Source organism: Protobothrops mucrosquamatus, unplaced genomic scaffold (genome assembly GCF_001527695.2).
Source record: "Protobothrops mucrosquamatus isolate PMUCROS unplaced genomic scaffold, P.Mucros_1.0 scaffold3457, whole genome shotgun sequence".
Taxonomy (NCBI): domain Eukaryota; kingdom Metazoa; phylum Chordata; class Lepidosauria; order Squamata; family Viperidae; genus Protobothrops; species Protobothrops mucrosquamatus.
The window spans coordinates 10,756-34,674 of NW_015389435.1; the positions used below are offsets into that span (position 1 = coordinate 10,756).

Below are 23,919 nucleotides of genomic sequence, written 5' to 3' on the forward strand. Positions count from 1 at the left end.
ATGTATAATAATGTATAATTTCTGTAAACAAAGTTATATATGCAGAATAATATTATGATATCAACTTATAATCAGCCATAAATTTTCTAATAAATCTAAAATGTATAAACTAAAGCAGTTACCCATTCAGTCTTACAACTGCTGTTGCAAAAAGTAATCTCTGCATGAAAAACCTTCTTGTTGCTATTGGTCAGGAGAACCTCTACTGTTTATAGGTTAAATCGGGTCCCCAACCCCCGGTCTGTGGACCAGTACCAGACCACGGCATGTCAGCAACTGGTCCGCACAAATAAGTAAAACCCTGTAGCGGAAAAACCTCTCTCCATGTAACTGGTCCCTAGTGCCCAAAAGGTCGGGGACCTCTGGGTTAAATGATGTTAATTACCATATATAAATGGTGGAGAAACATTTTCTCCAAAAGTTACTGTAAATAACATAGTGGAAAGCAGTTTCTTTTGTCTTGCCCAATGAAAGATATTGTGTCTAAATAGTGGCGATAATGTAATAATTCTGATCTTTTAAGTTCAGTTTTAATAAAATGATGACATATTTCATACTATCTAACTTCTCAAATTTATGATTACATTTTCTCATTGCATACTCTGAAACTGATTTTATATAAGCAATAAAGACAAATGTTTTCTTCTCTTGAAATTCAGTTTTGGACTAATATCTAATATTTATTACAATAAGACTAGGACAAGTTTTATGAATGAATTCTAGTCACTTTGGTGAAGGTTTGTGAACTAGATACAGTAAATTAAAATTTTTCATGAACATCTTTGGCAATTTATTGTGTGATAAAGGTTGAGAAGAATATGTCAACAGGAAGTATATTCATTTCTATTTTCAAGTATATATAGTTTGAGACTAAAGAACTTGATAAAAATAGTACATTATAGTGAGGGTGTAATGGTACAAAGTAGCTATGGGTTAATATTCTCTATTCTTACCAAAATAACATAAGAATTTAGAATATTGAAGACAATGCTTGACTAAAAATTATTTTACTCTCTAAATAGTCATGGTAAAGAGCAATAAATTAAACCTCAAAGGAGTTGCAATTTTGTTCTGAATGGCTCTGATGTATTGCAAGTAGTAGTAAACAGAGCAAGTGAATAGAGCTGCAAATATCAGTACCCCTTTGTGTAATGGATTTAGGACAACTCGCAACCGCTGGCTTGTCACTGTTAGCTCACCGCCATCGCCTCACCCCGGCCATGGAACAGCTCATCATGGGAGAATGCCGGAGGTGAAGGGAACTTCCACCTCCTTCTCCTCCTCCTCAGCTGAGACTGGGGAAAAAATCGGGGAGGATGAAGCAGGGAGGGGAAGAGGGGGCTTTCCCCCACAACCAGAAAAAAGATCACTTGGGAGAGAGTCACACACTTTTCATTGCACATGAGTTTTTTTCAGAGAGTTAAGGGGTATTGGGGGCTGTAAGCCAGATCAAGGAGACAGAGAGAGAGGGGGGAAGAAGAGAAGGAGGAGATTCTCCTCCGGCATTCTCCCGCAGTGAATTATCCTGTGGCAAGTTGCCCATGGAGAGCCGGCTGGGGTAACCCAGCGTCAACCTCGCTGTGGTAAGTTGTCCCATTCAGTTGTGTAAGTTACCTGACTTATCCTGCTACTTATAACAAAGGATCATTTGCATATGGATCATCCCTGTTTCAGACTCTGGTATCTGGAGAATAATCTTTGTCATTAGTAAACTAGAAAGATTGTTCTTGACTATTGGCTAACTGAAGTATAAGAAAAAATAAAATATTTTTTTTATTCATATCCCACTTTTATTATTTTTATAAATAACTCAAGGCAGCGAACATATCCAACACACCTTCCTTCTCCCATTTTCCCCACAACAACCACCTTGTGAAGTGGGCTGAGCCAAAAGAGAGTGACTGGCCCAAAGTCCCCCAATTGGCTTTCATGGCTAAGGCAGGACTTGAATTTATAGTAATTATTCCTTTGGTAACAGCATATCAGTGTCCCATTAAATTACTGGAAAAAAATTAATCAAATTATATGTACACTGATGGTAAACCAAGAAAAAATATTATTTAATTCACAAACTTTAATTCTAGAAGTCCTTTACTATGAAGTAGGTATTTTATTGGTTAGACCAACTTCAGGTTTGAAATTTTAATTGCAGGTTTGTCTGATGCTCTTCTGACAGTTTTGATTAATGTGCTATTGAAAGTAATTAACATTAAGTAAAATAGGGCAACATAAATAGTATAGAAATGTTATTGATTAAGTTCATTTTGAATAATCTTACATAATTTATATTGGCTGGTATTAAAAACTGTTGACTATTAAAATAATATAATTCTACAATTCTGTTTTATAGTTTAACTTTCAGATAATATGCTGCTTAAACAAGATGATATTTAAAACTAAAGAGCCCTCTAGTGAAATTGCCTTAAAATTGCTACATTTTTTTTCTTTTATTATTCAGTTGCAGAACTTCTTTAAAAGCATTAAACTTATAATCTATTTCAGTGATGGCGAACCTTTTAGAGACCAAGTGCCCAAACTGCAACCCAAAACCCACTTATGCATCGTCGGGTGCCAAGTGGGTGTGGCCATTGGCTGGGTGTGGCTGCGGTGGTAACGGCAGACTGGGTGGGACTAAAAAGTTCAATCAATCAATTCCAACTTTGCAAGATCTTTTTTTTTCCCGCAAGAAGTTGAAATTGACTGATTGATTGAACCTTGTTTTTTTTTTTTGCACACGTCGGCAGAGGCCTAAAGCGAAAAGTTTTTATAAAACCCAGCTGAAGGCCTAGGACTGGGGCGACAGCATGTGTGCCCACAGAGAGGGCTCTGAGTCCCGCCTCTGGCACCCGTGCCATAGGTTCGCCACCACTGATCTATTTGTTTAATAAAAAAAAAATTAAATTAATCAAAATCCAAAAAATAAAATCATTATCTAAATTGCATATGGACTTAATTCTGATATATTGCAGTATTTCTCAAATTATTCTTAAAACTTTCAAGTCTAATTATTTGGAAGAATTAAATCAGTTCTTTCACAACATTATGAAGCTACTTTGTATGGCGTAGCCTTAACAAAAAAATTTAGAGGATTTTAAAGATGTGCACAATTATTAAAAGGAGCTAGAAGGAAACACCAGCACTAACAAATTATAGTATCTGTAAAATTCTTAATTGTAGTACTGTGACCATACTGAAAATTCATAGTTTGCAGCTGTTAAAATGTTAAAGAGTTCATTCATAATCTGAAATAATTGCTAGCAAAACCTTGCCTGGTAAATACCAGTAGTATTTTCTTTTTCAAATTCTTGGAAGGCATGATGCCTTACATTTGGACATGACTCTCTAGGGTCCACTTATAATTAATGTTGTGATGTAGCTAATTAAGAACACATAATTTAAATTATACAAATCAGACTAAACATAGTAAGTGGAATCTGGTACATCTGATAGGAATGCTATATCAAAAAGTGTGCACCTGTTTTAGAGAAGAAAAAAAACAAAATTTCAGTGTCGTGCAAAATCGTGGATTTTTATGCATGCATAGGTGGAGAAGTCTTGAGGGTCCCAGTTCTAGTTAATTGTAGCATAACATATGAAGTGGGTTAAAATAGAGTTCCTCCTAAAATCCACTATGATCTTTATAGTTTTAAGCATATTCAGCTCCAGATTGTTACTGCTGCACCGCAGGGCCAGTTGTTCAACCTCCTATCTATGTGGAGACTCATCACCGTCTTGAATGAGGCCAATGACTGTTGTACTGTCTGCGAACTTCAGAACTTTAACAGAGGGTATGCTTCCCTCTGATGAAATAATCCTATCCCAACTGAAAATACAATACTGCAGCAATAAATCTAACACCAGATACAGTACTTACTTAGAGACTTCTACTAAAATAAAAATATTTTGCCAGTGAAAATTCCCATATGATATTTGCTGTTGCTTTTCAACTATCTATGACTGGGAGTTTCCAAAAACTGTATATGATAATAATCTTTTAATTTTGGGGAAATTCTTGTCTGGGCTGAATTTTACCTATTAGCCTTCATCTACTTGAACTAAAAATTGGTTCAAAATAAATACGGCTTTATGACATTCTATAGATACAGTGACATATCCATATAGATATTCACACCTAAATTGCATTAAGTACGTAAGATAGAAGTTTACACAAAACTAGAAATTACATGTCATTAATACTTGGNAGTTTAGTTTTCTGAGCCAGTACGTCCTATGTCTGTCAATGGCTTCGCTCGCGTCAAGACTGGAATCTAGGGTCCAGGACGGGCGTGGCAACTTTGGCTGACTTAATCTGATTGGGCAGGAATACAGTCTACTACCCATGGGTGGATCCTCCATCTCCGTGCTGAGAAAAGGCGTTCAGGTAAGACAACGCCCCTTTCAGACTCTGGTATCTGGAGAATAATCTTTGTCATTAGTAAACTAGAAAGATTGTTCTTGACTATTGGCTAACTGAAGTATAATTAAAAATAAAATATTTTTATTTATTCATATCCCACTTTTATTATTTTTATAAATAACTCAAGGCAGCGAACATATCCAACACACCTTCCTTCTCCCATTTTTCCCACAACAACCACCTTGTGAAGTGGGCTGAGCCAAAAGAGAGTGACTGGCCCAAAGTCCCCCAATTGGCTTTCATGGCTAAGGCAGGACTTGAATTTATAGTAATTATTCCTTTGGTAACAGCATATCAGTGTCCCATTAAATTACTGGGGGAAAAATTAATGAAATTATATGTACACTGATGGTAAACCAAGAAAAAATATTATTTAACTCACAAACTTTAATTCTAGAAGTCCTTTACTATGAAGTAGGTATTTTATTGGTTAGACCAACTTCAGGTTTGAAATTTTAATTGCAGGTTTGTCTGATGCTCTTCTGACAGTTTTGATTAATGTGCTATTGAAAGTAATTAACATTAAGTAAAATAAGGCAACATAAATAGTATAGAAATGTTATTGATTAAGTTCATTTTGAATAATCTTACATAATTTATATTAGCTGGTATTAAAAACTGTTGACTATTAAAATAATATAATTCTACAATTCTGTTTTATAGTTTAACTTTCAGATAATATGCTGCTTAAACAAGATGATATTTAAAACTAAAGAGCCCTCTAGTGAAATTGCCTTAAAATTGCTACTTTTTTTTTTCTTTTATTATTCAGTTGCAGAACTTTTTTAAAAGCATTAAACTTGTAATCTATTTCAGTGATGGCGAACCTTTTAGAGACCAAGTGCCCAAACTGCAACCCAAAACCCACTTATGCATCGTCGGGTGCCAAGTGGGTGTGGCCATTGGCTGGGTGTGGCCAATTGGGTGGGCGTGGCTGCGGTGGTAACGGCAGACTGGGTGGGACTAAAAAGTTCAATCAATCAATTCCAACTTTGCAAGATCTTTTTTTTTCCCACAAGAAGTTGAAATTGACTAATTGATTGAACCTTTTTTTTTTTTTTTTTTGCACACGGTGGCAGAGGCCTAAAGCGAAAAGGTTTTATAAAACCCAGCTGAAGGCCTAGGACTGGGACGACAGCATGTGTGCCCACAGAGAGGGCTCTGAGTGCCGCCTCTGGCACCAGTGCCATAGGTTCGCCACCACTGATCTATTTGTTTAATAAGAGAAAAATTAAATTAATCAAAATCCAAAAAATAAAATCATTATCTAAATTACATATGGACTTAATTCTGATACATTGCAGTATTTCTCAAATTATTCTTAAAACTTTCAAGTCTAATTATTTGGAAGAATTAAATCAGTAATTTCACAACATTATGAAGCTACTTTGTATGGCGTAGCCTTAACAAAAAAATTTAGAGGATTTTAAAGATGTGCACTATTATTAAAAGGAGCTAGAAGGAAACCCCAGCACTAACAAATTATAGTATCTGTAAAATTCTTAATTGTAGTACTGTGACCATACTGAAAATTCATAGTTTGCAGCTGTTAAAATGTTAAAGAGTTCATTCATAATCTGAAATAATTGCTAGCAAAACCTTGCCTGGTAAATACCAGTAGTATTTTCTTTTTCAAATTCTTGGAAGGCATGATGCCTTATATTTGGACATGACTCTCTAGGGTCCACTTATAATTAATGTTGTGATGTAGCTAATTAAGAACACATAATTTAAATTATACAAATCAGACTAAACATAGTAAGTGGAATCTGGTACATCTGATAGGAATGCTATATCAAAAAGTGTGCACCTGTTTTAGAGAAAAAAAACAAAATTTCAGTGTCGTGCAAAATCATGGATTTCTATGCATGCATAGGTGGAGAAGTCTTGAGGGTCCCAGTTCTAGTTAATTGTAGCATAACATATGAAGGGGGTTAAAATAGAGTTCCTCCTAAAATCCACTATCATCTTTATAGTTTTAAGCATATTCAGCTCCAGATTGTTACTGCTGCACCGCAGGGCCAGTTGTTCAACCTCCTATCTATGTGGAGACTCATCACCGTCTTGAATGAGGCCAATGACTGTTGTACTGTCTGCGAACTTCAGAACTTTAACAGAGGGTATGCTTCCCTCTGATGAAATAATCCTATCCCAACTGAAAATACAATACTGCAGCAATAAATCTAACACCAGATACAGTACTTACTTAGAGACTTCTACTAAAATAAAAATATTTTGCCAGTGAAAATTCCCATATGATATTTGCTGTTGCTTTTCAACTATCTATGACTGGGAGTTTCCAAAAACTGTATATGATAATAATCTTTTAATTTAGGGGAAATTCTTGTCTGGGCTGAATTTTACCTATTAGCCTTCATCTACTTGAACTAAAAATTGGTTCAAAATAAATACGGCTTTATGACATTCTATAGATACAGTGACATATCCATATAGATATTCACACCTAAATTGCATTAAGTACGTAAGATAGAAGTTTACACAAAACTAGAAATTACATGTCATTAATACTTGGCTGGACTGTCCTAGGCACATCATACCCTGGAATAACAGGAAATGTGCAACATTTTGTTTATTCTTGGATATTTTTCAAGAATAGTTCAGAAAGTTCTAGGAATAGAACAATGCTGGCACAGCTCACCTCTCTCGACCCTTTTCCTCATGGCCTAGGTACTAGTTTGCCCAGGGATCTTCACAGCACATCTCCCTGCTACCATTTTATATTTGAGCACAGCATAAGTGACTGGTCCATTCCACTTTTTGCTCCTTTTCCCATAGCTTTTCTTCCCTGCAGCTGCTGTCATCCTATATGACCAGGCCACTTGCCCCTCACCTGGCCTTCCCATTTCCTCCTTTCATTGCCACACTTGAATTGAAGAATGGGATACTCAACTGGCCCAGCTACTCACCCCTCTCTGGATATTCTCTTCACCTTCCTTACCTTTATCTCTTCTTAGCTGCCACACACACTGATAGCTTTATTTTCCCCTTCTGTGTCTTATTCTAGAGGCCCTATATCTGGAACACATATATTCTGGGTCTATGTCTGGATAAAATACGTATGTTATGTTCCAAACATGAATTACCCAGTTCTGCCTGTTCCATGTACAGCAGGGGTGTCAAACTCAATTTCATTGAGGGCCGCATCAGCATTGCGGTTGCCCTCAGGTGTGTATGGCCAGGGTAGGTGCGGCCTACTAGGTGGGCGTGGATGGAGTGGGTGTGGCCTACTGGGTGGGCATGGATGGAGTGGGTGTGGCCTACTGGGTGGGCGTGCCCAGCTCTACATCATTCGCGTCAAGGGTACCTGTGGGGGCCTGGGCAGGAGTGGGACAGATCTGAGGGTCTCTGGCAGAAAGGGGTGGGACCAGGGCAGAGCCCATCAAACCAGATATGTGAAGTAGGCAAGAGCCATTTGCTGGCCACTTCCAGGCGATGGTGCATTTCTTCATTCCTCACAAAGGGTGACACCTCCCCAGCATGCACCCAGGGGGTGGGGCCGACGCAGCAGGGGCTGGTTCCTCACTGTTTCCAGACGGCCTTGTATTGCTAAGACTGAATGCCTTTCAGCATAGATGGCCACCACAAAATTGTACATTGGCTCCCGGCCGGCCTGGGCCAGGGCCAAGACAGCCGGGGCCGTTCCCTCACTGTTTCCAGGATGACTTCACGGGCCACATGAAACCACTTCGCAGGCCGCATCTGGCCCCCGGGCCTTGTGTTTCACATGTCTGATGTACAGGATAGCTTGTGCACTGAACATTCTGGATATTACCAATATAAATGGTTAAGAAGAGACATGCCTTTCCAGAAGTCTAGAGATATGGTAAAGACATATTCCAAGGAGCTGAAAGGCAAACATTGAAGGATGTAAACAAAAACTTGATTACTGTTATGCATATTTCATCAACTGTGATCAAATCATGACCTAGTATTTCTTTATGATTAATTGTCAAGTGTATATAAAATTTGCTATAAAGTATTAATAAATATATTGATTCCAGGAGAAGGATATCAGTGTTCAAATTTTCCATAGTTTCCCCATTGTGCTGTATTGCTTCTATTTTCTCACAGTTCTCAATAATAAATTTTTCTCAGTGGGTGGTGCAGTCTTCTAGATAAAATGTGTTTTCTGTTTCTCTTAGAAAACTGTAACTACAGCTTCTATGATCACCACTAAGACACTACCTCTTGTTCTGAAAGCAACAGCAACCATGCCTGCCTCTGTTGTGGGTCAAAGACCTACAATTGCCATGGTGACTGCCATCAACAGCAGCCAGAAAACTGTCCTTAGCACTGATGCACAGAACACGCCTGTCAACCTCCAGACAACAAATAAAGTCACTGGTCCAGGAACAGAGGCAGTACAAATAGTGGCAAAAAATACAGTCACATTGGTAAGCAAGCTGGGTAGCTCAGCACTTGAACCATTTTTCATAATAAACATAATATGAAGTTCTGTATACTAGAGAATAGAGTGTATTATTTATATACTTTGAGAATATATTTTATATGTTTTGCTTAAATTAAAATTACACACTTATTTTAAAAAAATTCAATTTTAATTACTATTCCAATGCTGATTAATATTGTTACAGTACTACACAACTATGTATCCTTAACACATGTTCCAGTAATAAGATGTTAAATTGTTTCTATATGATTCTTACTCTCCTTGCTGAAAGGACACAGATTCCTTAATCTTGATCGTAGAAGTTTATGCTTGGGGACTCTTTATTTGAATGGTATAACTTCTGACATAGTTTACTTTTTCAATTTTGTTGCTTGTGGGGAAAAAAAACTCACCAAGACTTGTTTAACTTCATTAAATATTACTGCCACTGGGTCCATAAAATGGTACCTTGCACAATGACTTCTTGCCAGCATTTTTTCACTGTATAACAATTATAAGCACTGTTATGATCAAGGATCAGTCGACAAAATGTCAAACAATTGAACCCTATTAAAATGTAAACTTTAATTTTGAATGTGAAGTCAGCTATTTAAACAAATACAATTTGCATTAGAAATATAACAGTGATTATCAGTATATGTTTAATATATGAGCCATCCGATGTTAACATTTGAGAATTAATCCAGAAATACAGCTATAAGTAAATCTACTTAAGACCTTAGCATTCTAGTAATAAATTATTTCCTACGCGTTCCTGGAGAATAAAGAAAATAACTCATTGTGCAAAGCAGTGGTTTGGGCTACTTTGAATATGAATGCTTATGTTCTTAACATAATTAAGCTTCTTGTAAAAAATCATTTGGATGGGTAACAAGACTGATAATATATTCTAATTATTATAGAGCAACTGCTAATGTATAAAAATTCAAAAGGTTCAGATGACTGGTACAGTACACTCTTACAGTAATAACATATGTTTACATATTTATGAGACAAGCAAAAAGGCTAGCTTTATACTTCCTAAGAAAGGCAGTTTCACTCTTCAGAATCAGTTTGTGATGGGAAAGGCTGGCTATCATTATATAACTTTAAAGTAATTCATCGTACCTATACTTTGCTTAAAGCTTCTTTAGCTTCATCACCTCCTGAGCTCACTTGTGTTGTTTAGCAGGTTCAAGCTACAGCTCCTCAGCCTATCAAAGTGCCACAGTTCATCCCTCCTCCCAGACTTACTCCTCGTCCAAATTTCCTTCCACAGGTGAGTCTGTTCAGAATAGATAGCAGCTAACCAAATTGTGTCAAACTCAGTGAGAAACAACTTTGATTTGAGGTTTGAAAAAGACAACATTACATATTTCACACATTTAATAAGAATTAGGGCTGTCAAATCCATGTCGCATGAATCTGAATGACCAGGAGCGCCCATTCATATTGTTGAATAACAGCAGTGAGTTAGCATTGTAGCTGCAATCTATTGTTGAGTTGGATTCTTGCAGTCCAGACATGGTTGCCAGCAATAAATTCTGCCCAATGGGTTCTTTTTCAAATTAAAGCTCCACTTTTGCCATCTTGTGGGAGTGTTTTGTTCCAATTGTTTCTACACACTTCATCAGGTCTGTCAAGAGAGGTATGCTTCAGGCCTTGTCAGTTAGATGTCATCTGGTGGATCAGGAACTTTGTCTTTTCTGGCTCAGAACCTATCCTTCCTACCCAAGATCACATTGTCCCTAACCCTTCTGTCATTCAAAAACCCCTTAAGATCTGGCGGTTCTCCCAGGCTTGGAGGTCAGGAAGTTAACTGACACTGTGAATGTAATTAGCTTTTTGTTGCTGGGATGTACCCAATTGCCCCAGTTGCTTCTCTGTATTTATTATGTGCTTTTAATTTTGTTGCTTTTTGGTATACTAATGTATGCCAATAAAGCGTTCACCACCCAGTTGTTGCCACTGTGATGAGTTTGTAGTTTAATTTAGTGTAATTTGCTCTTACTGTTGTGTAGAAAGGATCAAATTTGTCAAGGGAAGATTAGTTGAACAAATAACTTTCTGAAATAAGTTCTCTCCAAATATTAAAGGCAAATGTGCAAGGGGAGTATAGAAACCCAGACAATTATTGGATTGCAGCAGAAAGCTAGAGTTTTCTTATTATTTTGATGCAATGTAATGGTTGTCCTGAATTTTGCATCCCAAAACTAGTAGCCATATGTATAACATCTTATATGCAGTGCTTTGAATGTCTAATACTGTTTCTTTCAATATATGATTCTTGTACCTCCGTGAGGTTATATTTGTCTCCTTCACCTCCATTCCCTCCTTTTTAGAGAACTTTATATTTCAGAGTTTTTCATCTCTGAATTATAAAGTCAAGAACATTATATAAAGAATATCCTAATATGTTAGATTCAACATTTAAAATAATAATGTATGAATTCTCTCAATTAACGCAGAGATGTAGGGTTAATATAAGCATAGCTGCATTTAATTTATATTTATTTTGCATAGATAATTCCTCTTACTGTTAATATTCTTAAAAAATATAGCATTGGAAAGTCCAAGCTCAGTAGGTATTTATAGTCCAAGAAGGGCAGAATGATAAATAAGCCAAAATATTTTCCTTTATTGCCAGCTGTACCAAGCAGCCAAAGAGCTAGTTATGGTGCTGCACTTAAATCCACCACTAGATGTCATGCAAAGTCCATTTTCCACTCTTAAAACAAAGGGTTGATTTCTTATATTTCACCTCAATATTTTTTTCCAAGAGAAAATCTTAACAATTATCTCAGTTCTCAGATTGATCAAAACTGTGGTTTTGTGTTACTTTCACTTCAGTATTATGTATTTCTGTCCCCCATAACAAATTTAAAACGCCGCTTCTGTTCATATCTGGAGGTTTTAGGTTTCTTGGGAGCCTTTCCCAGGAAATTCAGTTGTAAAATAATAAAGAAAGGATCAATATTCTCACCTAGTCCAAACATGCTGTTTACGATGTGCTAATTAAAGCTTTTGTTCTTCGGTTGTCAGCAGCTAATGGCCGGCTGCAGAGGTGTGGCCGGTCTTTCCCCTGCCAGTTTAGAGGGCTTTCCTTGGATCAAACGGAGAGACCGCTGTCTCTCTGTGATCGACAAGGCACCCCTCCTTCATTGCCTCTTCGGGGCAACTTTAGGCCCTTTTCAGGGCCCCCAGCAGGGCAAAATTGGGCGCAGAAGGCAGAGCTTTGCCTTCCTGCGTCTGTCTGACCACAACGCAAAACCGGAAGCATCAAAATTCAATGTATTCTATGCTGCCACATCAGGACTTCAAAAATCACATGACCCACTCTATTTTTTATTACAAGCTCACTTATAAGGTGATATTATCTCTTTAGTCCAGACATGTCAAACTCGCGACGTCACGGGACTGTTTTGCAATTGCCGGCAATGGGGTGAGCACGGCTTCCACATGACACGTCTGACCTGCGGGCCGGCAGTTTGACACCCCTGCTTTAGTCTGAATAATAATGTGTGAAGTTTCCTGATTTATTTATTTATTTATTTATTTTATTACATTTATATCCCGCCCTTCTCCTTACGGACTCAGGGCGGCTAACAATCAGATAAAATACAAAAATACAATACACCTTTAAAATTAATTAAAAAGAAATATTTAAATCTGATCTGATTAAAAGTAATTAAAACCCCTTTAAAATCCCTTAGGCCAGTCCTGCAAGCTGGAACAACCATGTCTTGAGGGCGCGGCGGAAGGAAGGGAGATCAGGGATCACCCTGATCTCTGGGGGCAGTTCGTTCCAGAGGGTGGGAGCTCCCACAGAGAAGGCCCTCCCCCTTGGGGTCGCCAGCCGGCACTGTCTGGCTGACNCCGGAAGGCCACCGGCAGCCAATGCAGCTCGCGCAAAAGCGGCGTAACATGGGAGCGACGAGTCCCTCCCAACACCGCCCGCGCGGCCGCATTTTGAACTAGCTGGAGCCTCCGGGTGCTCCTCAAGGGGAGCCCCATGTAGAGAGCATTGCAGTAGTCCAGGCGGGAAGTGACAAGGGCATGAGTGACCGTGCGTAAGACAAAGACAAGGAACAGTTTTTGGTTCCATGTACAACCATTGTATTTGGAATCAACCAAGTTTGAGACAGATTTCAAATTAAGTATTTTTGTGCTGATACATATCTTTGAGTAACATAAATACTGTTGTGTGCTAAGTTGTGTTTGTTGGAAATAATCTGATCTCTCTCCCTCTCTCCCTGTGTCTCTCTGTCTCTCTCTATCTGTAGGTTCGACCAAAACCAGTTGCCCAGAATAATATACCTATAGCCCCAGCCCCACCTCCTCCTATGCTTGCTGCTCCTCAACTTATTCAGAGGCCTGTGATGTTGACCACAAAGTTCACTCCGACCTCCTTACCTTCTACCCAGAATTCCATCCACCCAGTTCGTGTTGTGAATGGGCAAACAGCAACCATAGCCAAAACTTTTCCAATGGCACAACTCACCAGCATTGTTATAGCAGCCCCAGGTGCCAGGCTTGCTGGACCTCAGACTCTACAGATCAGCAAACCAAATGTTGAGAAGCAGGTACAGCTAGAGGAATGCTATTCGATTGGTCTGTATTTTTATTTACAGTCCATCAGAGCTATTATAATTTGCTTGCTTTTTTTGCTTAAGTATACAATTTTCATCAGCAAGAGTATGTTTCCATTATTTTGCTAACTTTTCTAATTCAACTGACTTCAAGATGAGATACCAATTTTATAACAACCTCTAATTTTTTGGTTACACAATGGTATTTAAATACTTTGCAATCTGGATAGTTGAAAGAACATAGCCCTAACATAACAGAAGTAGTTATCATTTTCCTGGCAATACATCTTTTTTAAGCTTGACAAATTTTCCATTGATGCATGAGGAATGTGATCCACTTTTTGTCTCTTTTAGGAAGGTGCAACATACATGTGCATTAATTCACAATAAAATATGAACAGAAAATCAGCATATATCAAATTAATACTCTAGTTTGCACAGAAGGGAAGGGGTAGTATTTCCTTCCCTTTTGAACTAATAAAGAACCACCATCAGTGTTAATTGAGACTTAGTTGTATTTTTAATATCTTTAACCATGATTGACTTATTCAGTAAATAGCGCCAAATATTTCCAGTGCTGTTTCACAGTCATGCCAGACTAGTTAAAACTAATGTTTCGGACATAGCCAATATTCACCCATAATCATAGATTTTAACTAAGTTTTACTGAAAAATCTATAGCAGATTAGTTTGTATGGCATACTAAACCAAAAATGAACAAATCACAATGTGGCTTACTATTAAGTACAAACCAATCCATATCCATATTCCATATATTGCTCATATAGCATACAGAAATTATCTTTGTCTCCTTGGAACAAGTTGGTAATACTTTATGACTTCACATCCATGTCATAAAGTGATTATTGTGTCATTGTGGAGGCACTTAGGATGCTATATGCAAAGGATCCTGCTATATAGTATGTAAATATACTTCAGAAAAACTTGCTCTTTCAGGAATCATGGAGAACTAATTTTCAGACACATTTCGTGTTAATACTAAAGCATAAAGAGGAGTGCAGAGTGCCTGTTCCTAACAAAATGGTGTCTAAGGAAGCTTTACAGGGAGATCATTCTTTAAAATATCAACTCATCTATAGTTCTGCTTCCCAGGTCTTTTACTTAAGTGTTGGAGTTTGGGGGTGGCGGCGTGGTCTTATGAAAAACTAGGTATTATTTGGGATATTTTCACACAAGTAAGGGTTTTCACCATTGTTGTCATTCTGGTTAATAAAAGGCATTGCTAAATCAAGGAGTATATATATCCAGTTATTTGTATTTCAGACAGTCAAACCCCAAGTAGAAAAAGAGGAGAAGCCAACAGAGATTCATACTGTTACCTCTCCTGCACCTCCCAAGCCAAAACGAGAAGAAAACCCACAGGTATTAATAGTTAAAATATTATTTTCTGGGTAGTAATCTGATATATTGTCCGTTGCTAATATGCAAAAATTTGGGTTTTGTTTATTACCTGAAATCTCTTAAATATCTGGGAATAATTCTTCTATAATGCCTTTAAGGTATATGTTAACACAATCGGCAGTATAATTCAGATTAACAGTGATACTAACAGACAGTTGAAAATACTTATGAATTTATGGGGAAGAATAAATGTGGTGAAAATGAATTTAATTTCAAGATTAGTTTACAAATTTAAGAGAGATGTCTCTGTATTAATTCCAGCTAGATATTTTAAACACATCAATAAGTTTCTGATGACCTTTTAATAGAATGGTCAGACCCCAAGTTCTTTCTTTGAAATTCTAATTACATATGAAAATGGAGCTTCTTATTTTGCAGAATTTTAGTTGTACCATTGAGCAAATGTATTACCTTTAAAAAAAAAATTAAAAGGTATGGCTACATAAACCAAACTTAAGATACTATGGCTACCACCACGAAGTTATTATTTGCTTCTTTTAAATCCTGGCAAGTTCTACTTTTAATCAGAACTGAGGTGTATTTCCAAGTATTAAAGGCATCCAGATTTATTTGAATGTTATTCAAAAAAGAGATTCAAATTTGATCTTATAAAAAAGGATAATTATTTTTATTTTTGTTTTTAATATATTAATACTTTCTCTGGAAATAGAGTAACATACATTGTGGTTGGTTGGTTGGTAAGGGAAGGAAGGAAGGAAAGAAAAAGAGAAAGAAAAAGGAAGAAAGGAAGGAAAAGAAATAAATATTCTATGGGGTGATATCTATTTACAAATGTTGGATAAAATGCTTGTATGTTTAATTTTAGTTATTGAAAATTTCTGCTGAAAAGAGGTTAAGATCACATTAGTAAGGATTTTATTAATTATATTTCTATAACTGAGAAGTACAAAAAGAATGTAATCTGCCCAAAGAGACTTGGGCAAATAACTTGCCCAAAGGTATCCACTTAAAGTATTTGTTATTTTTCACAATTTGGACCTGATGTTTTGATGGCCCCAGAAGCCTCTACTCTTCTGGAGTATATTAAAAAAAATTCATAGAAGTTAACCAACAATTGAATAATATAAAAATTGAATGATAAAAAATCTGGAATAAAAAGTAAAAGACTCCAATTTTAAGATCGCAGCGGTCTCAACTTAAAAAAAGGGTTAAATGTGTCTCATAATCTTTAGAGGAGATTTTACTTGGCTTGAAATGTCCTTCAGTTGCCATAGCCTTAGACTCATGCTTGGGATGTTGATGAGATATCTTTTTTTCATTTGTTTCATAGTTATGTGAAGGCCTTTAACATGATCACCAGTCCAAACTGCTAGAAATCTCCTCAGAATTTTCAGGAATTCCTCAAATTTCATAAATCTTTTGGAGTGGACTATTTTAATAGGATATCTATCCCTGCAAGGGATGGTGGTTGCCAGAAAGATGACCTACCTATGATGATTGGATTTTTTAAATGTTACTTAACTATCAGGTCATAGAGCTGAAAAATCAGTGGTATGCTAACTGTATGTCCTGGGTCAATAACGCATAGTCCCATAGTCAGTCCCATAGTCACTATGAAAAGCAGGAAAAGGCATCATCCAGTTGTATCTCAGTATCCCTGAATAAATAAGTGAGGGAAATTGCCAGTCATATACTTCACTATACAGAGAATCTGTGTGGTATAGTGGGTAAAACAAGTGCTACTTCACCCTCAGGGACAGGTTCTCACTGAGTTTTACTTAGTAATTATCGGTTGGTCTAGTAGTCAACCTTACAGTATTATCATGGGAAATATTGGAGAAAGGAAAACTGTGTACATTCTTTTGAGCTTCTGAAAGGAAGGTGGCCTATGCATGTAGCAAATAAATAAGGAAACATATATTTGAAGCCTTTAAAAGAATATCTTTAAAATAATATCTTTAAAATAATCTATTAACAACCTGGCTATGTATGACATTGCGTTCCTGCTTTATTAGAAATTACATGACGTTAGTTTGAATGTCTTTTATTAGGGGACTTAATGCCACAAAGATTTGAATTACCACATTAAACCCAACATTTTAAGAACTACATGCTACTCTGGTGTTAATTCCTACATATTTCTGATGGCCACAGTTTTGAGTAATTAAACAAAGCATTATCATTTATATGAACCCTAATCTTTGAAATTATTTTATGCTCTTTTATTTATATCATTTTATCCCACCTTTTCTTAGGATGAACTGGGAAAATCTGTTACTTGCTACTTTATTCCCAAGATGGATATAAAATATACTATAAGCGAGCAATTTGGGGCAGCTTCAGATGACATGTAAGGAAGTCGGCTCCCTAGAGAATGGGTTTACTGAGTAAATAAATAGGAGCTTGCCAAGGAAGTTTGATTAAGAATAGGGAAGAGGCAGGAGAGACAGAATAAAAGAGAAAAAGTCAGGGAAGATAAAGACTGTTGATTGACTGCTTCTGCTGACTGTCTATGGAGATTCTCAATCATCCAGGTCATGATTGTCGCAAAGGTGCTTTTCAAAAGACAACTTGACTTTTGAAAGCATTTTGGGGCTTCTGCTGACTGTTTTTCTGATAGTCCCTTGGGCTGCTGATTGCGTATTGTACATGATTGGACATTTCTTGCTGTGGATCTAGTTGTGAGGAAGGTTGTGCAGAACCCAGCTCCCCAGTAGCAGACAAACGGGAGATTGGTGGGGAAATTCCAGTGCTACAAATGCAAAAAGATTACCATCCTGGAAGAGAGGTTGAAAGAACTATAGATAAAATTTTCACTCCCTGGCTTATCAGGGGAGATAGGGGATTCATAAATAGGTCATAGGAAGTATTTGTGGAAAGTCAGCTGAATTAAAAAGCCCCCTGGAAAATAGAGAAAGCAAAATGGAAGGATTGGAGAGATAGAGAAAAGTAATCTGGATTCCAGAACCTCACTGTTTATTATATTTCCATATTGAAAGAAAAGCAGCTGCCATAAATCTGAAGAAGGGGGTGCTACAGGTTCTGCAAAAGGAAACAAGTGGCGATGGTGCTCGGTTAGCCAGCCAGTCTATCAAGAGGAGTATGGTGCTTTTCTGGGCACACACTTGGAATGTCACCACAAAAAGCTTTCCCACCCAAAGATAAATATCCCTTCCTTCTGATCCATATGGGAACAAATATACAGCCAAATACAATCTTGAAATCACTGCAGGACTAAGAAGCACTGGATAGGAAGGCAAAGTTACTTGGGGCTTGGTTTGTCTTCTTTTTCTTCTTTCATGTAAAAGGACATAGCTTAGAAAGAGAATTCTCCAAAGGAACAATTAGATATACTGATTAGGTACCAATGAGAATGCTTTTGTTTCTTTGATACTGGAATGCATTATTTAGGATTCCTGGCAAGAAATAGGCTGCATGTTATGAGAACTGGGAGGATATGTTTGGAAGAGATTTTGCAAACCTGGTCAAGAAGACTGAATCCTATAGGAGAAGGAGAGGATATAACTGAAAATAGTATAATGCTGGTAAGGAAGTACAGAATGTAGTGGTATCAAAAATGAGCATGAAATACCAGAAAGAATAGATCAAGTTATATGACTAAGTGTTCCAGCATTGTTACACAAATGCACAAAGCGTGGGACACAAGTTAGAATAACTAAACTCTTAATGCGGGAAAAATATGATTTAGTTGGTATTACTGAAAACTAGTAGGATCAAATTCATGATTAGAAATAAAGATTGAAGATGACATTTTAATTGTCCAGACCTATCTTGAAAAACCAACTCAGCCAAAACTACCGAGTCCCAAAATTCCTTAAGAGGTCTTGCTGACCAATTCATTTTCCAGAAAATGAAAAAAAGAGACCTTCTGGGATTAATATTCCTAGATCTGATCCTAATCAAACATTGACTGAAGAAGTAAAAAGAGTGAGAGCTACTTTAATAAGTTTAGAGACTATAGGCAAAATACCTCAGACGGAAATCCTGAGGTCAAAGGGTGACGGTTAGGAATATCATAAATAAAAGGTTGGGATGAGAGTTGGCAATATCTCAAAAATGAAACATTAAAATAATATTTATAGGAAAAATCAACTTAGAAAACTTGTGGATATATAAGGAGCTAACTGTTTAGAGAGTAAAATTGTTATATGATCCATAGAACTGTTTCAGTGTCCTAAATCATCAGAATTAAATTTATTAAGTCCTATTTGTTTGAGACTCTTAAGTATTGTATAAAAATGCATGGTTACAATATACAGTAGTGTACAATATTATTGTGTAAAGATGCATGGTTGTTATGATTTCTACTATCATTTTGAGATATACAGTTGATACATATTGTTGAATTATTTGTATTAAGAAATTACTATTATCAGCTAATTTGATTTTCTATAATACTGTGTGATTTCAATTTTTTGTTTCTCTTAATTCAGAAACTTGCCTTTATGGTTTCTCTTGGACTAGTTACGCATGATCATCTGGAAGGTAAAAAGATAATCAAGATGCTTTTTCATTGCTTTTTTAACCAATAAAAACATCAAGACCCATTAATAGGGAAAAATTTCATTTTGCTTTATTGGGTTTATTTTCAAAGAAATGCTAGGGATTTAGTGTGAGTGTAGACAAAATAAGTTTTATACTACCCAGAAAGAATGATGTGCTTAACATATTCTAAGAAGAACTCAAACATGATAAATGTTCTCATATGATTAAAAATGGAAAGTTATTATCATTTGCAATATATATTTTAAAAAATTGGTTTAATAAGTGGACCTAAATCCTAATGTGGTTTTAGATACGTTTGATAAAAGGGGTTTCTTTAATTTAAGACCTGTTTAAATATTTCAACAAATAATTTTATTTACTCCTAAATGATAGTGAATGAGATGTTTACATATATTTTGATGCATTTTTCTATACATGTGTTTGCAGGTTTTTTTTAAAAAAATAACCCTTGAATATTTATAAACTTACTGCATGGAAAGAGTTGCAATATATATTGAGCAACTGAATAGGTCTTTACACTTCTCTGCAGCTGTTGATTTTGACTTTAATACTTTTTGTCATCATTAATTTGCAATATTCATGGTAAAAATTGATAAACTATAATAAATCTTGCACTAATTCTCATTTGAAAATTTTGTGTGTTTCATTAGTTGATAAAAAATATAAAGTTAGATTTTTCAAGATGTAGGCTGTAATCTTTTAAGTTGAATTGGTATCATGTACTGATGTATTTTCACTCTATTTTTATGTAATACAGCTGTTTCTTTAGGATTATCTTTGTGCAAGGATTTTCAGAAATGATAGATTCTGACTCCTAGTTTCTCAGACTCTAAAACAAAATCTTGTGTGCTTGGAAATGTTCTAACCAAATTATTTCTTTCCTCAAGAAATACAAAGTAAAAGACAAGAAAGAAAACGAAGAACCACAGCAAATCCAGTTTACAGTGGAGCTGTTTTTGAGCCTGAGGTAGCAATCTCTTATTTATATATTAGAACTCGCTTTGATGCGCTCGAGTCCACTCATACAGACATGGGATGGTCAAACTAGCCTAAAAAGAAGGTTAAAGTTATTTCCCTTCTAAGTTTCATGTTTAGCAAATCACTCCTATGAATGATGGCTGTTCTTACTGCATCTGAGAGAAGCAGGCTAATTTTGGATGGCTCTGCTTTCCAGCACTCAACTGCCACTCCATGATCTGCAGCATTTGCTACTGGCATTGCCTAATGGTTCAGCTATACCCACCCTCAAAGACACCAGAAAACTAAATAGACAGTTCTGGATTGCTTTGATGTATTTCTAGAATCTATAGACTAGTTGTTGAATGATGAAGATTTAGCATCAAATCATTCTCTTGTTGTTAGTGGAAATACGTCTGTTGTATTCTGTGGGTGTTTTCATGAAAGTCCAAGTTCTCTGGAGTAGGTGTTCTAGTTAACACAATGATGAATGCATTCTTTAAAATACTGAAAGCTTGCTCGAATTTTTAGAAATTATTTTAGTAGTAAAGCATATTTATGTTATATATGCATCGGTGATTCTATAGATTTCAGTTAACAAAAAGTCTTAATAATTGCTTTGTTCCTATTTTCTACAAAGCGCAAGAAGAGTGCGGTCACATACTTGAACAGCACAATGCATCCTGGGACACGTAAACGAGGTAAATTTCTAATTAAGAAAAGGGGTGGTACATGAATCAGATATATTAAATAATCATATAAACAGAGGAAAAGCTTACTGGTTTCAGCCAAGGCCCATCATAATCCAGGATTTTGTTTCTCACAGTGGCCAACCACATGCTTCCATGATAGTCATATAAAGAATATGGAGATGTTTTCCTCTCCTGCTGTTCTTTTTCAATTAATATTTGGAGGTATCCCTTACCCTGCACAGATGTAGTGTAGAATTTTCAAAATTAATACAGTAACTGTATTAATTAACTGTACACACTATCCAAGTTAGTATCCATAACTTTATGTTTTGATAATGAATTCCTCAGATTAATTTTGCATTGTATGAAGAATAACTTCTTGTCCATTCTAAATATCCTTCCTGTTAGCTTCATTAGCTGACCTCTTGGAATTGCAGCAATATTTCCTACAAACTATTGTTTGGCCAAAATACCCAGCATAGGAAAAAGATATAAATACTATTGAGGTTTGCTAAACATTGATATACTACTTAACAGCGCAATCACAAATACCAATGAGTCATTTAAAAAAAATCATACAAAACTGAAAAAAATAAAGCTCTCATGCTATGAAGGACAATACTTTTGTTTCCTTGTTAAAAATAATTATATATAACATAACATGTGCATTAGAACAACTCTAGTCAGAGCCAAAGTTATAATCCTTAATAAAGGCAAAAAGTAGAAATAGCATTGAACCAAAGAAGAAATAAAGCAAAAAAGAGAGGGTAATATAAGGAACCACAGAAAACAAGCTTGTGGGGATTTATGAAAATGGCCAATAATAGAATCATTTGGTGAATAAATTGTCTCATATGGTCATAAAGAAAAATGAAAATTGAGTGAAGAAATGTATTCATGCTAAACAGAAAGTGGAATCAAGTTATGGTGTCTTAAGTCTAAAAGTTTCCAAGTTTTGAGAGAAAGAGAAAAATGTCTTATTTTTCTATGGCATGCATGATTTTATGCATCTGAGTCCTATCACTTACCCATTCCTGAGCTAAACAATTTGAAATATTACACCTTTTTCAAAGAAGAAAGGTGCTTGAGCATCTTGATAATTTTAGTTGTCCTTTTCTGTACTTTTCCCACTTTTATTATTTTATTTTTCAAATACAGTAACCAGAACTCTACACAGTATTCCAGATACAGGGATAATTATAAATTTGTACAACGGCATTCAGGGTTGGCAGATTTTTAAATACCTTTCCTCTATGAGACAAACCACTCCCATTCTGACAGTTAAAACCTCAAACTCAGAAAAATAACTGCAATTTTAAAACAATACTTTGTAATTAAAATGTGTATTGATGAAATTGAAATTGTGCTTCTAATAACGTACTTGAATGTTCTGTATATATGAATATAAGTGGTTAAAAGGCGTAAGAGTCAATTGCGGGTTCCATTGTGCAGGTTTTTCCTTTTCCAAAATATGTCATTAAAAGTAAAGTGGATTTGACATATTTTTTCCCATTGCTATTGGCATTTTGTTCTTAATCACGTAAAAGAAACTTTTATATTTGTTTCTATCACTCTTTACCAGTTTGGTACAATTTAACTAAAAAAAGTTACCTATGAATGCTTAATTTCAGGTTTCCATCTTTTGGTCTGTAATTTTGTTTATCAATCATCAGAAGACTATTAGAAAAAAACTATAGGGTTATATTTTCAATTAGAATAATAGTTCACTTTAGAGTAATAGGCAATTTTATGTCATAGTTATTTTATGAACAACAAAAGTTCTCTTTACATTTATGATTGGTTTAGACTCAGTATACTTTTTAAAAATATTTCTTAATCAACCAAAAGTATTTTCCAAATCCATTATCAATATTCTTGCCTAAATGAAAATGTTATGGATAGCCTCCAAATGATATCTCAGCTTTTCAGATTTCTAAGAAAAAGAGGAAATGAGACTTAGAAAATGAATAAAGTATTTACTAGGTCCTGTTTTAAGGATTATGATGATATTTCAATCTAAGGTGTATGGATCGTGGCAACTTTTGATAGAAGTCAATTGGGGGCTTGATATAGAGGGAAAGACTGAACATTCAAAACATTAAAACTGAAATGACATACCATTGTTAGGAATAGCCACTTTTATCCTACTGAGGAACTGCAGGGTTTTTTTCTCATAATATCCTTTTTGAAATTATTCTTGTAAATGTCTTAAAATTAATGTGAGAATCTTGGCTTCCTTTCACTTGTGACTATTATACTAACTACCTCTCTGTACCTCATCGCTTCCTTTTTCATGCTAGCCAATGAGGAGCAATGTCCAAAGGTATGTAAGATTATTTTCCTCCCCTTTTTGTTTCCTTTTGTTAATATGTAGGTCGTCCACCTAAATACAACACTGTGCTGGGATTTGGGGCTCTGACCCCCACATCCCCTCTGTCCAGCCATCCCGATTCCCCTGAAAATGAAAAGGCAGAGACATTTACTTTCCCTGCAACTGTTCAGCCTGTATCCTTACCCAGCCCCAGCTCAATGGACGTAAGTAATTCTTGCTGAATTATGCACGGTTTGAAGCAAAGCTACTGTGCAGAAACTTCAGAATTATTTTTGGGGGGAATACTTTATATTGCACCAAAATGTTCACTCCTCTGCTGGACTTTGCATTACTGATATTTGTGCCTATTTCCCCTCTCCTTGCCATTTTTCCAAGGCTAGATGGATTCTATAGTGTCCTAGGATCTCTAGGAGGATATTTTTCCCTCCATCCATCTCTTCAGATGCACAGAGAGGTTGATGCAGTGTGTGCATGTTTTAGCAATGGAGTGGCAGGAAGGAAATCAGGTTTCTTTGGTGTCCTGTCATTCAGATCATAAAAAGAACTAATGATGTGTATTAAACATCAAGAAAAGAATGAATTAATTCCTCAGGCTTCACCAAATCAATATG

General features: G+C 36.0%; 1 protein-coding gene across 1 annotated transcript in view; it reads left to right on the top strand.

Moving 5' to 3' along the window:
• Positions 1-23,919, top strand: part of PHF21A (PHD finger protein 21A) — a gene marked incomplete at its 5' end in the record, with an annotated part of 40,012 nt that overhangs the window by 3,852 nt on the left and 12,241 nt on the right. The window contains 8 exons of the mRNA XM_015827041.1: positions 8,581-8,832; positions 10,021-10,107; positions 13,112-13,411; positions 14,702-14,800; positions 19,255-19,306; positions 20,215-20,294; positions 20,925-20,985; positions 23,351-23,511. Coding sequence (XP_015682527.1) covers positions 8,581-8,832; positions 10,021-10,107; positions 13,112-13,411; positions 14,702-14,800; positions 19,255-19,306; positions 20,215-20,294; positions 20,925-20,985; positions 23,351-23,511 — 1,092 coding nt within the window. The remainder of the gene's footprint in view (positions 1-8,580; positions 8,833-10,020; positions 10,108-13,111; positions 13,412-14,701; positions 14,801-19,254; positions 19,307-20,214; positions 20,295-20,924; positions 20,986-23,350; positions 23,512-23,919) is intronic.